The sequence below is a fragment of the Microcebus murinus genome, chromosome 3 (genome assembly GCF_040939455.1).
Source record: "Microcebus murinus isolate Inina chromosome 3, M.murinus_Inina_mat1.0, whole genome shotgun sequence".
In the NCBI taxonomy this organism is placed as follows: Eukaryota; Metazoa; Chordata; class Mammalia; order Primates; family Cheirogaleidae; genus Microcebus; species Microcebus murinus.
Genome location: NC_134106.1, coordinates 23,570,256 through 23,588,766, shown reverse-complemented (window position 1 = coordinate 23,588,766; position 18,511 = coordinate 23,570,256). Strand labels below are relative to the sequence as shown.

The 18,511-nt window shown below is 49.4% G+C and overlaps 1 protein-coding gene across 1 annotated transcript in view; it reads left to right on the top strand.

Annotated features, from left to right (window-relative positions):
• ALK (ALK receptor tyrosine kinase) overlaps nt 1-18,511 on the top strand; it is a 646,976-nt gene that overhangs the window by 526,419 nt on the left and 102,046 nt on the right. Inside the window, exons 6-8 of the mRNA XM_012788333.2 lie at nt 5,087-5,218; nt 10,328-10,459; nt 12,586-12,686. Of these exons, the coding sequence (XP_012643787.2) occupies nt 5,087-5,218; nt 10,328-10,459; nt 12,586-12,686 (365 nt within the window). The remainder of the gene's footprint in view (nt 1-5,086; nt 5,219-10,327; nt 10,460-12,585; nt 12,687-18,511) is intronic.

Below are 18,511 nucleotides of genomic sequence, written 5' to 3'. Positions count from 1 at the left end.
ACCCAGAGACACAGCTGTCTCAGCCAGAGACCTCCCACCTCCAAGGACATGCTACTCAACCTGAGAATCGCCCAGGGAGCTGTTAAAAACCACCAGTGCCAAGGCTCTCTCCTCCAGATACTGATTTCGTTGGTCGAAATGGAGCCTGAACATACACAGTGCTTCTCACTTCCCACGTAACCCCTGGAACAGTCAAGGCTCTGCTCCCGCAAGACAATTTAACCTGAGCTGTGGGAGAGGAACTCGACCTAAGATAATCTGACCAGGTCCTGGGCCCTCGCCTGTGGTTTACCAGCTGTGAGACCACAGGCAAAGCACCCAGTAAGTAACCGGCTACGTTCTGTAGTGCTTTACTGTTGAAAAAAGCATTTCTGTAGACATTTTTAGCCTCTCAAATCCTCAGCCTTCTGATTAGTTGAATGGGAACAGTAATCACTGTTCTGCCAGTTCTTTATGAGATTCAAACAAAGAAGGATTAAGAGAACACATTGTAAGCTATACAAATGCTATGCAGAGGCAAGGAATGATGACAATTGACTACCCCCAGCAACTTACATCGTTAGTCTGGGAGAAACTAGTGTTTCAAAAGCTAATAAGTAAATTCCCATAGAGAAGACCCTTACTAATGAAAGATCCACAAGCGCCGACTCTTCCCAGATTGGCTTGATCTCAGATCTCCCTTACCTTCCTTGATTAGGGCATTTGTGCATTTCAGTGGTTACCAGGAATCACCAATACCCACAGGAAGAAGGCATCAGATGTATCAGCAGGAAACAGGATCTGGCTCTCATGTCAAGCCCCTGCCCCTTCCTCACTGGTCTGGAGACAGGCTATGACCATTTGGGTCCCCAGGGTACCCTACTCTATAGGCCAGAACGATCATTTTATAACTACAGAGAAGATACTCTTTAGGAAACTCAGGCCCTTGATTAAAACCATTCACCAAGGGTACTTTCCTCCTTGGAATTTATGGGCCCCATAAAAACAGAACTTGAGAAGACAGAGTGGTTGTTTTTGGTTGTGCCTCATTAGTTTTGAGTTTGGGCTGGCAGGAGAGATCAGAGTACCAGGCATCCATCTAATTGAATCTCTCGTAAGCACAAAGCTCCCTGTGGGATGGAGGAGGCTGTGCCAGGGAGCCTGGAAGTCTCCCACTGGGGGAGATGGGAGGAGTTGGTAGAAGCAGAGCCGAAGGAGCCGCTTCTCTGGGCTATGCTGTGCTTCAGAGAAGGCTGGGGATAAAACCCAGGGAACCCAGGTGGAAGTGGCACTGCCCCCATTCCTGAACCCCCTCCTTTGTCAAAGTGAAGGGCAGGGATGCCAACTTCCTGCCCTTCCACACCCACCATCACCACTCCTGAGGATGCCTGTCTCTAGAATGACCCCAACAGACAGACACAGCACAAAGGATAGAGAACAAGGGATCCAAAAATATGGGTTCCCACCAATCCCTCAGCAAGCCACGTAGCCACTCTGAGCCTTGGTATTCTCAACTATAAAAGGGGCAGAATGATACCTTCCTCAGCTAATACACAGGATCAATTCAATTTCCAAATATTAAGATGTGGGAATCTATATATCAGGTACCATTGTAGGCTCTTGAAGGTTAAGACTTGATACTTACAGTTCAAGTCACTTATTTCAATTCACTTACAGCTTGGTGAGAAAGGCAGGCATACAAGCAGCTCGGAATAATATTAATAAGGCAGAATGCCTGCCACATTATGCGCAAGAAATAATGTCCCTAAGTGAAAGGACCATTCATTCATGAAGGGGGAGAACCCATGACAATGGCACAGTGAGGGGGTAAGATCGAGACCCCCAGTGCTGAAAGGTGAAGAGTTGGTAGGAGGCACCCCCAGAGGAGAGGGCAACCCAAAGACCAAAGTGTGACCTGCACATTACCTACTGATCCCACATGGAACAAACTCTCTAGGCATCGATAAAAAAGAAGAAATCACCAAGGAAAATATGAATAGGCTTGTATTACATAAAATTTTTAAATGTTTATGTAAATACATTATAAACAGAATGAAAATATGCACAAAACACTGGGGGAAATTGTCAAACGTGAAACAAATAGTTTCGCATCCTTATTTATGAGTCCATACAACTCAGTATGGAAACTTGAAGAAACTAATAGATAAATTGACATGAGGAAGTGGGCAATTCCCTAAAAACCAAAGTTGAAAAGAAATGCTGGTAACATAAAAAAAAAAAAAAAATTCAAAATTCAATCTCTCTATCAAAGAAATCCAAAATAAAACAGCAGGGAGATACCTTTAGTTAAAAAGTAAGAATTATGATAATACTCAGGGCTGGCCAGGATGCAGCATGAGGGACGTGCCTGTATGAACACAGCTGGTGAAGAGCATAAATTGGATTAACTTCTAGAAAGCAATTTGGCAATGTGTATCAAACGCCTTTAAAATGTTTATACCTTTTTATTCGGTAATTCCACTTCTGGGAATCTATCCTATGAAAATAATCTGAAAAGCAGGCAAAGGTTTATGCTCAAAGATATTCCTCAAAGCGTTATTATAAAAAGGAATAGCAGTCCAATCATTGAATAATGTTTAAATAAATGATGGAACATATCACACAGTATTGTAGCCATTAAAAAGTATTTTTATGGGTACTTTCTAAAGCCCTTGGAAAAGCTTGTGATACAACCTTAATTATTTGAGGTTGACACAACTATACACACTTTTAAAGCATAGGTGGAAAAAAACTAAACTAAAAAGAAATTTACCAAGATGTTAAAAGTGGTGGCCTCTAGGTGATGGGGTTCTTCTGGAGTTATTTTTGTTTCTTTTCACCCTGCTTTTGAACTTTAGACAATTGACTTATATTTTTAGAAAGAAGGAAAGTAAAAGGAGCAGTAAGATCTATTTGGGGAATGACAAGTAATTGGTGTGACACTCTCGTGTTCATGGAGAGGCGCCATGGGACACAAGGTGTGGCTAAAACACCACCACAGAGCTTAGGTTTGTTCGGTAGGTTGCGTTTGCTCGCATTCCCTGTGGTGGGGCTGGGGCTTTGTGTAATAAGGTCCTAACTGTATTTAATGGTCTCCTATGATAAGGCACAAGAAGAAATGTTTTGGAAAGGAAGTCACCAAGCAAATGTAAAGAATTTTTCTTATTATCCTAAGTCCCTGTGCCCTGAAAGAGGGACAGAGAAGACAGGCAATGTCACTGGGCTTCTCCATTTCTTTCTACTGAGTGGAAATGACAAACTCACCCTGTCCTTGTCACAAGTTTAGTGAGCAGGGAGGTGCAGCACCTGCTGTGCTCTTGGTCCCTGGGACACAGCCTGCGGCCACCACCCTCACCTCCCTCCCACCCCCACCCCTGCAAAGCACCCCCAGTCAGTGCCCCAGGCAAGGGCATCTCCTCCCCCGACCTGTACTGGCACCTTCCGCTGGGCCAGCACCAGTTTGTTGGGATAGTATCGTACCTACCAGCTTCCAAGAACACACGAATGAAAGCGGAGAATTGACACACAGCATTAAGGCTGCAAAGCGAATTTGACATTTTGCCTTTTAAAATGAGCATTGTATCTCTTTCTGCCATTCTTTTGGTATTTTGATCCTGTGTTTGTCTCAATCCTTCCGCATACCCAGGGCATTGGTCCACACCCTGCCCCCCAGGGCATACCAAAATCCTCGCATGCTCAAGTCCTGCAGTCCACCCTGCAGACCCCACGTGTGCAAAAGGTCGGCCCTCCACGTACACGGACTCTGCAGCCCGCCACTGCTGTTCCCAATCTGCCTTCACTTAAAAAAAAAAACTCTGCATCTAAGCAGACCCGTGCAGTTCAAGACTGCAGTGTTCAGGGGTCAACCGTATTTAGAATTGGGGGAGCATAGGGGGAGGAGGAGTTTTCAATCCATAAGTATTTGGGGGAAACCTTGTCTTGGGCACAGGGACAGATGGAAGTGACGTTTTTCATTCTCTGTGAGAAGAAAGGGGTAGAGGTGACTAGTCCAGAAAACCACAAAGACCTAATCATGAAAGCAAGACACAGAATTAAAGCTATGCTGGCTTCAGGTGACCAGAGCCTCTGCCAGCTTAGTCTGTGAGCTCAGTGGGAGTCAGGTTTAGGTGGTGTATTCATTTCCCATTGCTGCTGCAACAGCTGCCACAAACGCAAGGGCTTCAAACAACACGGATTTATTCTCCTACGGTTCTGGGGGGCAAAGGTCTGCAGTAGGTGTCGTGGACTGAAGCCACGCTGTCTGGCAGGGCAGGTTCCTTCTGGGGGCTCTGAGGGAGGATTCGTATCCTTGCCTTTTCCAGCTTCTGAAGGCTGCCTGCTCCTTTGGGCTAGCGACCTCTTCTTCCCCTTGCCCCAAACTCCTGCTTCCGCCCTCACATCTCGCCCCCCCCCCCCCCCCCCCCGTCACTTTCACTCTCCTGCCTCCCTCTTGTGGGGACCCTTGTGATCACATTGCCCTCCCCCTGGCCAGGTAATCCAAGGTCATCTCTCCAGCTAAACACCCTTAGCTTGTCACAAAGCCCCTTTTACCACATGGGCAGCATAGTCGCAGGACCCAGGGACATGGATGTGGCTATTTGGGGCCCATTAATCAGCCTACCACAGATGGATGACCTAACACGCAGGCTGTCCGTGAGTCCCTAGGGACCAGGCACTAGCTGGAGCAGGAGGAGCATCCAGAGCCTCAGACCACGTGATGGAGAAGATGGGAACATGCACACGTGTTCTAGAGACAGGTTTCACAGAACCAAGGCCAAACGAGCGTGGGAGGAAGCTGTGAAGACTGTCACAGGCAGTGTCTGTGAGCTGGACTTGGACAGACAGCAGGATGTCCAGCAGTGGAACATGGGGTGTACCACATGAATTAAAGAATGAGATGAGCTTTGACTTCCTCTCAGCCGGCGAGTGTTGGCACCGGGAGCGGCCCGATTGGGATGTGGGTGTCTCAGTCAGGCCTTGGAATGTGAACAGCAGGGCAGGATAATGGGATAATTCTGTCTGTGCAATCTGCCCAGGGGCCACCCCTCAGGCCAGCTGGTGCCTGGGACCACCCAAACTGACTGTGGTGTGTCTGTGTGATCTCCAGGAACAACCCCGGGCTCCAAGATGGCCCTGCAGAGCTCCTTCACTTGTTGGAATGGGACAGTCCTTCAGCTCGGGCAGGCCTGTGACTTCCATCAGGACTGCGCCCAGGGAGAAGACGAGGGCCAGCTATGCCGTGAGTAGATGGGGCCGCCCCCACCCTGCCCAGCCCAGCCCACGCCCACACTCATGCCCCTGTCTCCCCAGACAGGTGAGCTTGGACAGCCGTCCTGACAGCCAGTGATACGTGTGACTCCTCTCATGGCAGAGCCACGTGGTCTGCAAGAGGCCGAGCTAGGATTTGTGGTCTAGAAACAGCCCAGTCCTCCATGTTCTGTGGTCATATAAGTCAAGAGCCAAATAAGATCTTGTAAGTTGTGCTCTGGGCATTCTGAAGGCACAGAGACATTTGTGCAGGATAAAGCCCAGCTCTGTGAGCTGGCATTGGAGGCCCTGTGCACCCAGAATTTCATCCCCCACCTTCCTTGCACCCCCAGCTCCAGCCAGAGGAAGCCACCTCGCAGCTCCCTCGTGCCTCCGTGGCTTTGCCCGCGTGGTCTCCTCTGCCCAGCATGCCCTGTCCTTTCTCAAGTCACAGCTCTTCCTGCAAGACTCTCCTCAACTCAATTCTTCCAGAAAGCCTCCCCTGACCCTCCCCTGCAAGTACAGTTGGTTCTTCTTCCTCTGGACCCTTCCGCCACACTAATATATCCATCTAAACAGCATCACTAATATATCCATCCAAACAGCATCACTAATATATCCATCTAAACAGCATCACTTCCTTTAGTTTTTACTAATTGCTTTGTTTGAGATGTAACTCATATAACATACAATTCGCCCACTTACAGTGTACAATTCAGTGTTTTTAGTATAGTCATAGGGTTTTCAGCCATCACACAGTCTAATTTTAGAACATTTTTATCACCCCAAAAGGGAACCCCCAGCATCTCTCCCCATTTCCCTTCAACACCCCTGCCAAGAAAAGTCAGGGAGGCCCAGGGCTCCGTTACCGCCTTTGGTGGTGGGGTAAGATCATTGGCCTCCCCATTTGACTCTCAGTTTCTTCATCTGTGACATGATGCCTGCCCACCCTGATGTCTGAGAAGCAAGCAGGAAGTGTTAGAGCAGCTTCCAGCACATAATAAGTGCTCAGTAAATGTTAGCCAGTGCTATTAATATTGTTGTTGTTATCGTTGTTGTTGTCTTCATGGGGATGATTTCCAGGATCAACATCAATGTCATAGGATGTGGCTCTTGACTACACTTGGCCTTTCCCAGGTGGTCAGGAACCTGTTAAAATGTTTTCTCTGTGCAGGTGTTCACACTGCAGCTGTGCTGGGGATGTCCAGGTCCTCTAAAGAACCCCCATGAGGGTCACTAATCTTGGGCCAGGGTAGTTGACCAAACCCTGCCATGGTTGGAATTTACAGAGAAAAAATAGGTTGCATTTAGTCGACTCATCCCACCTAAGGGCCAGCCCCAGCTCCCCACAGCTTCCCCAGAAGGCATCTCCCACATGGAGATTATCAGACACACCCTGTGCAACATAAGTGACCTTTTTGTAGCCCTTATATACTCCAGGAGTTGGGTGGGATGAGTGGAAGGCCTGAGGTGGAGGTGGTATTCCCTGCCCTTCTCTATCCAATCATGGCACCCATCTGTCATTGTATCCCCTCCCCAAGCCACACCCCAACATGCCATTCTCCTTCCCTCTCTGACACAGATACCCTGCGTTTCCAATTAAACATTGCCAAATCTGAGTGAGACATCCCAGATGCTGTGACACATTGAAGGGTGTCTTCTGCATTCCCTGTGTGTCCCCACCAATGTCCTCAATGACATATGGCTCGCCAGAAGGTGGCCAGGTGTCCCCACTTCACTCCCTGAATGGGTCCATTGCTCACTGGATATTGCAGGCAGCTCAGCACCCCTCCATGGACTTGATAATCTTGCCTTTTTTGTGGGAACACTCTTCCTACCAGGCAAGACCAGTTATTTAAAAGTTTATTTATTTATAGTAAAATAAAATATGGTGGTTGTAAAACACTTGGAAAATCTAGAAAAGTGCACAAGAGAAAATAACTATTGCCTATAATCCTCCCTCTCAGACATTCAGAGATAACCATAATATTTTGATGTATTTCTTCTAGCATTTTTCCCATGACTCTATATGTTCAAGAAAATGTATAACACATATTTATCAAAAATGTTAACAGAGTTGTCACATAGGAAGGAAAAGAAGTAGTGTCGTTTGGCCCAGAGTTTGCACTTGGCAGCTCCTGTAGCTGCTGCCGAGGTCACAACTCTGTGACTCTACCAATTTGTCTCTCTTAGAGTGGAATCAGGTGTCATAATTGCCAAATATTGCAGGATTGATTGACCCACACACAGCCTGATCTGGCTGTCCAGCCCATGAAGTAACTGGCTCCCGCCCAAGAAGGGGGCTGGTTAGGGCAGTGCTTCTCAAACAGTAAGGAACCAGCAGGAGAGCTGCTTACAAACGCAGATTCTGACTCAGTAGGCTGGGTTGGGGCTAAGAGTCCACACTTCCAACAGCTCCACAGTGACGTGGATACTGCTGGTCCCTGGACCACATTTTGAGTGGCAAAGGGTTAGAGAATTGAACCCACTCCCATTTTGTTTAGCAAATAGTTATTGTAGTCCTACAATGTACCAAGCACTCAGTAGGTGCTTGGGGTGAATGCAAAAAGAAAAGGATGATCAAAGGATAAGTTGACACCATTAGACCCAACCCTGTGGGCCAATCTTTTTGCTCAGCAGCTGGCCTTAGCAGCAATTTCCCAAATGCGGCCTGATCCCCGAAGGGTCCCCAGCTTCCTTGAGAGCAGCTTCTGTCTAAGCAAGAAGCTCTGATGAGTTTACGGCAGTGGAAACCCTCTCAGCACCTCTTCCTCCCTCCAAGGTTGTCATTGTCACATAAATTGCATGTTGACCTGCCTTGCTATTTTGCCTGGCTCCTCCCCCTTTCTTCAATTAGCCAAAAAGAAATGGGGTTTCCAGCTGCAGCTCGCCCTGGATCCTATGCCTAGCTGAGACAAGGCTGGGCTTCCAGAGGTGGAGGGTGCTGATGGCGATCCTCGTTCCTGTCCGGGGGAAGGCAGGGGCAAAGCGAGCAGGTGCGCAGCCCAGGCAGGCACTTCCTGACAGCCAGCTGGGGACCTCCTAGCTGTCCCAGCCCATGCCCTGATGAGCTGGCTCCCCCTGCTCGGGTGCGAATGAGCATTAATAACACCACCACCATTTGTGTCTGCACCACGCTGGCTGTTTACAGTGTTTCCACGCTCTCTGCCTTATTTTATCTCCAACCAGCCCAGTGAAATAGACATATTACCCTATTTTACAGAGGAGGAACCTGAGGCTGTAAGGAAGGAAGGGACTTGCCTAAGGTCACTCAGCAGGAAATGGTGAGGCCAGGACTGGAGCCCACTTGTCCAGATTCCTTGGCTGTTGTGGGGTCAACACCCACAAATCAGGCTCTGTCCTCTGTTCTCACCTCCACCTCCTGGAAGGGTGAGGGGGAAGTGACCTGCTGTCAGCCCGCATCGTAGCCCTGCCTCCTCCTTCCTCCTGCTGGAATCTTCCATCTGGGCCTTGGTTTTTAAAGCTCACTTGTGAAGGACACTCCAGGAGAAGGTCACTTCCAGCCACCAGTTGATTTCTGCAAAAGAAGTGGATGTGGGATCCCTTGAGGGGGGCATAAAGAATGAAATAGAAAGTTCTCCTTAGCTTTGGGAGTTTTAATCAGAGGAACATGTGAGGCTTGGGGGGAAATGATTTCTTCAGGGGGGTATAAATGGGAAGAGATGCTCAAAGGCAGTGACAGCCTCTTTTAATTTATAATTCTGCCTCCACGTGAAATGCACAGAGAATCGAGGGGGAAATGAGTAATAATTCACAAAGGTGCTGTCACAGCCAGTCAGCTTGCTGCTTCCAAGAAGACTGAGGGAGAGGAAGGACCTGGAGTGCAGTCCAGCTAGAGAGAGTCTCTCCTCCCCCGTGGAGACATAGGCTTGTCCGTAGCAAGGCCTGGAGCTGCTGAGTGCTGTTAGAATGTCCTGGAAGGGCCCTCTCATTCCTCACCGACAGCCTTGCCTGGGCCCATTCCAGAGGAAAGGGAGCTCTCTCTAGCCCTCTCCTGTCCTCCTCCTTTTGTGGGCAGTTGGGAAATACAGTCTAGAAAGCTGATGTGAGCTCCTCAGTGGGACCTGCAGTCTGATGGAGAGAAGAGGACTGCAGGCCCTTTATGCTGAGCCAACAGATGCTACAAAGAGGCTGCGGTGACTGGAATTGTTTGATCAGGAGAAACCAGGTTATGCTGCAGCAATAAACTGCACATTTCAGTGGCTTAGGACGACATTTACAGCACCTGGCCAGTGAGGGGTGGGAGTGGGCAGGAGCTCTGCTCCACAGGGTCACTCAGGGGCCCAGGCCCGCACAGGCTCCTCCATCAACAGAGCGGCACCCTCAGGAACAAGAACTCTCCTCGGTCGCTTACAGCAAAGAAAGAGACAGACTGCAGATTTGCACAAGGCATTTCACAGCCTCCACCCAGATGAGACACAGCGCTTCCTCTCATGTTTCGTTGGCTAGCATGTGTCACGGGGCTTCACGCAACTGCAAGGGGGTCAGGGAGTGAAGAGGTTTTGAGCAATTGTGTCTCTGCAGACAGGGTGATGGGAAGGATCGAACCAACCCCCAGCTGACACCGCCACCACCACCACCATACTCTCGTCATTGTGTCTACTCTTGTCATTGTGTACGCCATTGGAAATGTCTTCTAGTGTATTAGACATTGGCTTCTCCTACAGACACAGTCATGGAGGATCGGTGTAAAGAGCTCCAAATCTAGAAGCACAAGATCTGGGTTTGAGTCCCAGATGGATTATCTGTTAGCTGTGTGACCTTGGTCAAGTGGCTTAACATTTCTGAACCTCTGCTTTGTCATACATAAAACTGGGTTAACAGTACTCATGCTGTGGAATTGTTACTATTACTATTTAATTTTCTGAAGACCAGAAAATCATAAACCAGCATATCCACAGGTTAGGGCTTGGGAGCTTCTCTTCACTGTGATCAATGTCAGTAGACATCAAGCGTTCTGGCCGGGGCGCTGTTACTAATGAAGATAATTTGGTCATGCCTGGCTAATTGGACTTGATGTTGGCACATTTTTGCCTATAGTGTTCCTGGAAATGACTGTGCCCCTGTGCTGTCTCCACAGGTAAACTCCCTGCTGGTTTTTACTGCAACTTCGAAGATGGCTTCTGCGGCTGGACCCAAGGCACTCTCTCACCCCACACTCCGCAGTGGCAGGTCAGGACCCCAAAGGATGCCCCGTTTCAGGACCACCAAGGTACTGCCCCTCTCCTCCCTTCCCCAGTGCCCATCCCATGCCTGAATAGACAGACAAGAGACCTGGGCTCCACCCTGCAGGACAAGCTCAGCCACCTGCCCAGATCCTGCCTGGGGTGCTCATACATGCCCTCCTCACACCTTCTTGAGCTTTAGAATAGCCAAGGTAGATGTCCCCTTTGAGTACTTGAAATGAGAAGCTTGATGAAACTGAAAAATAACAGCAACAATAATGATTATTCTTTCAGCAGTGTGTATTTAGGTTCTTCTGTGTATCAGGCACATAATTAATTGAGAGGTGGGGGAAGCCTTAACCCTCTTCCTGCCTGGGGGGCCTGAGGCCTAGGGAGACCTGTGTCATTCGCCCCATCTGGTTCATCCCTTGCAGCCCAGCCTCCTCAGCACCCTACCCCACTGCCGACTTGAGCTGGCAATGCCTGTCCTCCCCTCACTGGGGCCATCCTCCCCACACCCCCGCGGGAGCAAAGGGCCTCCACATGCCCAAGAGATGGCCACCCACACCTGGGCAAGCTGACTGCACACCCAGAGACACCAGCTCAGGCCGGGTATGGGATCAGAGAGGGTCTGCAAGGCCATCCGTGGCCCGGCCATAGGCTGTACCCAGTGGCTAGCCCAGCAGGCCCTGGTGCCTGCCTCTCTGCAGGACAGAGCTGGTGGGGCAGGAAGGTCTCTCTCTGTCTTCCCTCCCCTGCATTTGCATTTTTTTGTGTGTGGAACTAGAGACCTTTATACCAAAAGCCCTCTCTTTCCAAGCAAAGATCACATATGCTGTGGATTATTTTAAGAAATAATAATAATAATAAACGTGAGAGAGCACAATATCCAGCCCAACTGCGAAAGACCCCGGGGTATGTGCAGTCCCACTGCCAGTGTTCGGAGCCAGCTGCATCTGAGCGTGCTGGCTGTGGGCCAGGACATGCTCACAGTGGCCTCACCAGCAAGACGGCTGAGTCACTGCAGCCACGGAGCGCTCTGCAGGGCCCCTCACCAGATGTGGAGATCCCACAGGGCCCTAATCCTCCCCTGGGTCTCCTCACTTTGCAACACCATCCTTAGCACCCTGCCTGTATAAGGAGCAGAGAAGAGACATGAAGCTCCAGAGCGAGACATGATCTTAATGTCTCTGCTCCCAGTTTGGTAATTTCCCTCTCCAGCTCCAGCCCTTGTTGAATACCTCTAGTGACAGGCCTCTCTCTCACTGCCTCCTAGCACAGCCCAGGCTGTATGTACAGCTCTGAACTGCAGACCAATTGTTCTTACCTGGCAGCAGTTTCACCTCTCCATCAGTTCTACTCAGAGATCATGATTTGTATCTCCCGGGGACCCACAGAACTGAATCACCCCAAGGCAGCCTTTCAGATATTTGAAGACAACAACTGTGACCCATAGGGGCTTTTCTCACCCCAGTCACAGGATGGGCCTCCTCATGCTTGCTAAGATCTCTGTCCTATCCTGCTCTGGACCCACCTGAATTTGTTACTCGGTAGTAATTCAATAACAGACTTTACTAAGAGATAGAGAAAGACAGAAATGAAAGACTAAAGTCATGCTTGGGGTTCTGTGGGCCCCTAAAATGTTGTGAGCTCACACTGGCACCATATCTGTAGCATTGACCATCTACAAAATGTTCCACAGTTCCTAGAGATTTGCAGATGCTTCTTCCTGCCACCACATGGGGCTGGGGGCTCCTGTTCTCCTAGGTGTTCAGGCAGAGTGATGCTTAGGAAACACAGGAAGTGAGTCTCCCCAGGCAGGGCATGGGGCCAGGATGACCTGGGTTCTAGACAAAGAAGAAGAGAGTGAAGGTCATAGAAACCATTGGAAGGTAATGCATTGGCATGAGTGTGCTTCAGGCTGCCCTGGGCTGCAGGCTGAAGCTTATGACCTTGGAAGGTCAAGGATGTGGTAGTGCAAACATATGGCAAATTGGAATGAAGGCCTTTGCATGAGCCAGGTTTTATTGACAATGACAAGTAGGCTGGAAACCAGTGTCCTCAAATATGCTCCTGGTCTAGATAAGAGCTGTTCCCAGTCCATTAACCCTGTACCCTGAGACCCCTCAGTTCCTGACCATGGTGTATTTGTGACTCTTCTCCTCTCCCCCAGGCCGTGCCCTGTTGCTCAGCACCACTGATGTCCCCACTGCCGAAAGCGCTATGGTGACCAGTGCTACGTTTCCCACACCAATGAAGAACTCTCCATGTGAGGCAAGTCTCGATATTCCTCTAGTTCTCTTACCTCTGCCACCTCATGTCACTTTAGATGAATTCAAACAGGTTAAGCAAGTATCCTGGGTGGCTGGGCTGGTTGTCCTCCTGGGGAGAGGACAAGAGGGCCATCTTTGCTATCTTCTAGGCAGAGCGCATCTGGTGGTAGAGTCCCACCTGCAGAGCATTGTACCTTAAACACCCATACTCAACTTCCCCGAACTGTTTGCAGTAGGACCTTGATTTAAGCAAACCCAGAAAAGCTTTCCCATGGCATAACAGGGGAGAGTAATAGGATTTACAAAAGACTTTCTGCAGAATTCCTTTTAAAAATATCAAGCTCTTATAATACATTTCAAACACTATAGAGCCTCAAAAATTTGATTTACATAAATTTCACTAAGATATCAATGTCATTCAGTGCAGTACCTCCAAAGCCACTTGCCCTAATGGTTCCTGAAGCTGTTGTCTTGTTAGTGGGCAGGATGGAGGGACTGGCTCCATATTCCATAGCATATAGTCATGTTCTCCAGGGGCCAAGACATGAGCTTAAGATTTCAACAGGGCACAGTGATTAAGCTCACAGACTCTGGAATTGACTGCCTGAGTCCAAGCCAGGCTTCACCACTGCTTGGCTATACAATTTGTTGGGCAGTTCATTAACCTCTCAGGGCTTCATTTCCTCACCTGGAAAATGGACACACAAAGCACCTACCCCAAAGAGGTGAAGATTAAATGGGTCATATACACAAAGGGCTTAGGAGAGAGTCTGGCAGAAATAAGGACTGTGATAGTTAGACACAGTGCCCAGCACCCTGTGTAAACATTCAAAAGGAGAATGGGGGAAGAAGAAGAGGACTTGAGCCAGAAATCAGACTCTGAGCTCTCAGAGATGAGGCCATGCCTCGTGCTATTTACACTCTCTCATGGCACCTGCATCAGCATCATGCACATAGCAGAAAATCAACGCATAGCTTAGAAATCCCGATCCGGCTTACTTTCAGGAATAGCTACGCGCCCTCTGAGCAATTTGTTTCCTGTCAAGTTGTGGACGTTGTGAAACTGACCAGATTCACTTCCCCTCCCTCGGCAGGTAGAAACCCCAGGGAGGTGAAGCCTTGGCCAGCAGAGGTACAAACAACATATCCCCCTGCTAAGGGGCACAGGCACATGCAAGCCCTTCGGGTTTCTTGGAAAATAAAAACTCACAGACATATAAAACAGATAAGAATCGAATAAGACATGTAAATGACTTTTTGAATCAGAGGAATGGTTAAATTAAAACTGAGGCCCCACCTAGTAAGGAAATAGGACTTTGTGATGTGCAATTGGTAGCAATCACTCCTAGTTTGATTTTATAATGTGACGTTTGCCCCATCTTTCTCGCTCTCTTCTAGTTTATGTTATCTTACTTGATTTTATGTACTCTGTGAGCTACCTTAAATCCATTTTGGAAGCAGTCTGGGCACAAATAAATAGATTCATTAAATTAAATTGTATTTGAGAAACCGTGCTATCTGATGCAGATGGTGGAATTACACAGTCACTGCTGATATTTCTCAGGTGCCTTGGAGCAGGTAGCGAGAAAGGAAGGCTTCTTAAGGGAAAATCTAAATGAGGACAGAGGGTTGGCCCGTAAGAGGACAGGAGGTTCCTTAAAAGCATCTGGTCATTAAATTTACTCTTCATTGATTTAATATGAGCCAAATTTCAGAAAAAGAAATGTCAAGGTAAAAATGTTATTATTCTAATACTTCATCATTTCTCTGATAACCTTTGAGTTGATCAATAGCTTAAACAGGTGTTTTGTTTTACTGGCCTGTTTTATTTTTCCTCCAGTCTATTTGCTCTGGGCTATTTCTGCCATTCCCTGCCCTTTTCCAGAACTTGGCTCAGCAGGCATGATGAAGGGAAGGGAGTGAGTCTATTCCACATTCACATTATTTATATTTATATTCACATTCACATTATTTCGCATTCAGGTTTTCAAACCATTCGTCTAGTGCTGATGGGTCTTTGAATTCCCAATGTTGGGAGAAATGTTTTCATCAGAAAAATAAATACCCAAACTAGAAATATGCATTTCCAGGTCTGTAAGCCCCATCATTTATTTTATTCAAATCCTAAATGCAGAAGGCAGGAAGCTGATTTCCTCCTCCCAGGTTGGCTGAACTGCAGTAGCAGAGAAACAGATCTTGCATTGTTCTGGAGGACTGTGTGAAGTTAACTCGGACTTTCAAACCCCAGTGACCCTACGGGGGCCTCCGTTGGCTGTGGGGCTCAAGTGCAGCAAGGGAGACACTGGATGGACCTGTGGGTGAAGGTCCCTGATGAGTGTGAGGCCCTCAGGGGTAGGTATCTGGCCAAGCTGAGCTCCAGGGTCAATGCCCACTGTCTTCTCTACACTCTGCTCAGTCCTGGTCTTCAGGGAGTTAAAGTAATTGAAGAATATCTCAATTTCCCTAAGAAACCCCACAGTCATCAATGGGTGCCCATAGGAGAACTGGTGTCATCTTTAATGAATTTCCTTCATGATCTAGAAATGGGCAAACTGCTAGCTCTATTTCTCCAACTTCAGTCACCTGGGAAGCATAATAAATGCAGGTTCTTGGCACCTCCCTCCCCCCAACCTACTGAATGGCATCACTAAGTGGAGCCTGGGGCTCTGCATTTTCAACCCTACCCTCGGTGATTTGGATGCACACTGAAACTTCAGAGCTCTTGGCCATAGGTGTGCTTTGCCACTCATGACCAAAATTCATTCTGAGCCCATGCAGAGAGAGTTTCTCTGCTACCTGTAGCCACAAATAACATGTTATAACTTGCCTTTTAGAAAGATGAGTCAGAGAGGGGTTAGAAATGATAGAGTGGGATGGAGGCAGAAGAGACCAGATGGAAGGGGCTGGGAGAGCACATGGAACCAGGTCAGATGCCCACCCATAATGGAGGCATAGCCAGGGCTCCCCTTTGTGCCAACCCAGCTTCCAGGGCATTCTAGAAGCCTGCCAGCTCCCACCTCCTCCCCACAGACTCCTGTAGCCACCGCTGCCCGCTCGTGCTGGCCACCACGGCTGCAGGGCTGCCTCCTGCCTCTCTCTCTGCACAGTTGCACATGGGGCATGAATATTTAACGACTTCTGCCTAGCCCAGCCACAAACAAGAGAGAGCCTGTGGGTTTGGTTTTCTTTTTTCGGTTCTCCTCCCTGCCACAGGCTCTTCTCTGCAGGAAACTGGGGAGCCACTTACAATATATTTCTATTTTATTTTATTTTTATTTTGCTGAGCTCCAGTTCAAATAATTAAAGTTGCCACCAGGGAGGGGAGCCTTGCGGTGGCTTTCATGTGCTCGCTGGCTGTCAGACCCGCACGAGTCCGCCTTGGCTTTGAGACGCCCTCGGATGTGTCTGGCATCGCAGCTGCCAGTAATAAAGAGCGCGGCGGAGTGGCCTGTCCCCACCCCTCCCCCTGCCTTTCGCACATCCGAGCAGCCTGAATGTCTCAACAAGCCCCGTGTGGTTTGAAATTCTATTTTATTTGAATAGCCTGCCTGTGACTAGAATAATTTAAACCATGTTCTCAGGCCAAAACAAGACCTGGGGTGGAGGGGTGGGGGAGGAAGTGGGCTTTCCTCATTTTATTCTCTTCCAAAATATGGAAGCAGTTTTCCTTCTGTGAGCTGCCAGAGGACAGGGGGCCTGGAAGTGGGGTGGGACCCCCCCAGTTTGTGGTGGTCAGTTCCTGGCTGCTGGTTTTCTTACCTGGCTAGAGCTCAGCTGACTCGCCCCTCTCCCCACACACATATGTTCACACAGACACACGCATGCACGTGCACTGGGATCCTGGGACACAGCAGGGACATTTCCCCCCTGACGTCAGCCCTAGTGATAAAAAGAATTGACTTTGATAAGCCATTGTGGGCTGCTGAGATCGGGGCAGAAAGAGACCAGCAGGACCCTCCACGTCTGCATGGAGGAAGGGGCCCACATTGTGTGTCATTAGAGCCAGCAAATGTGACCCAAAGGGACATGGGGGAGGAGACTGGCCTCTGGAACTGCCCTTGGCCATCCAGCCATGAAGCCTTGCACACAGCCCCACTGAGAAGGCGTCCCCAGTGGTGGGCCGGCCGGAAGCTGGAGGGCAGGGAATGTTTCAGCAAACAGCTCTTGGGTTGGCTGTGTAAGATTTGCAGGGTGCTGGTGGCCATCCCTGGAAACAGGGCCCACCCCTCCCTCCAGCCTGTCAGTGTGACACAGGAGAAAGGTGGGTCGTGGCAGGGCAGATGGACTCACCCAAGCTGGCCCCCCACTGCGCCAGCAGACAGATAGGATTTGCAAGACAGGAGAGAGGAACTTTTCTGGCTGCTGTTTTTAAATTTTGTTAAACTCAATGGCAAAGTCCTCTGTTAAAAGACAAGAAAAGGAGCATGAGAATAATAATAATAAGATAGCTTGAGGTAGCGGGAAAAACAAAAACTCATCCTACATCTGCCCACACCCAAACGTCGCCAAGGCGGGTGCTGAGAGGGACATGCAGGAACATCGGATCCCGAGCAGACCCTACACACCTGGGCCTCCTTACTCATGATGGGGCAGGGCGCGCAGGGCTGCCCAGGGGTGGGAGCAGCCCACCGCAGCAGGGCAGGGGAGAAATGCGCCCAGAGACCACAGCTAATAAACACAAACTGGGACCAGATCCAGGCCTATGACTCAGAGCTCTTCCTATCACACAGCCCTGCAGGGGACGGACGGAACCTTTTCAGTGTAGGGGGAGTTGATGTGAGCCTCAAAAGCATCAGGACTGGCATTGCTCTCACCTAATTCAGACCCTGCCACTCCCAGTGTGGACTCCACCTCTCTGGGGGCAAGAAGGGGAGCCCACCCCGTTTTATAGCAGAACAGCCTTTGCACTTAATCTCTCCTCAGGCTGGGACTAGTCACTGGGTCTCACTCCCAGCAACCCCAGGGACACTGCTGCTCACCCACGGGGCTCAGCGGTGTCTGTTCATCATGTGGGCCCACGTGGTGTAACTTGCTTTAGCATATCAGGAAGCAGCAGCTATTCCAGGAAGCCTCATGGATTTGATCCTGCATAAGGTGGTCATTTCCTAGATGCAGTCTACCTTCTGCGCAGAACGTGTGTCCATCTAGGGAGAGCGCTGCCCTCCCCTCTCCTCTTTACCATCCACCGTGCTGCGCTGGCTGCTGGATGTGGAAGCACAGCCAGTCCCTGCCATGGCCACTCGGGACTAGCCTCTGCCCTTGTGTGGCCAAGCAATGGTGCCCACACACTGTGTGGTGGCTGTAGATCCGTCTTTGTAAATAGCTGGGGGCCAGTGCTAAGCTAGAGAGAATTCCAGGATAACACCTCTACCTCCCCTCCCACTAAGTCCAGCCCCATTGGTCAGATGTTTGGGGACCAAGATACCTGTCAGGCAGAGCTCCTGTGGGTCTCCAGCCCCCGTCTGGTCTGACACCATGACATCTCTGCAGGGACAGGATGCTTCCTGTCTCAGGAGAAAGCAGGTCCAGCTCCAGGCTTCAGTGATTGCCTAAATTAAGTGCAAATCCAGTGAGTCTTTCCGGGGATTGTTTCCACACTCACTGTTCTCTACACATTCCTCTTCCAGCATTGGGGACCAAGGTCAGGACCCCAGGCTAGTATATGACACCCATCTGGGTCATCCACTCTCTGCCCAGGAGGACACAATGTTGGGCCCAGCAGGGTAATGCTGACATCTGGAGCGAGTCAGAGTACTGTGAGGGCCCCAGGTAGCTGCCTCCCCCTGCCCCACGGCCCAGCAGCCATCGCCTGTGTCCAGAAGAATC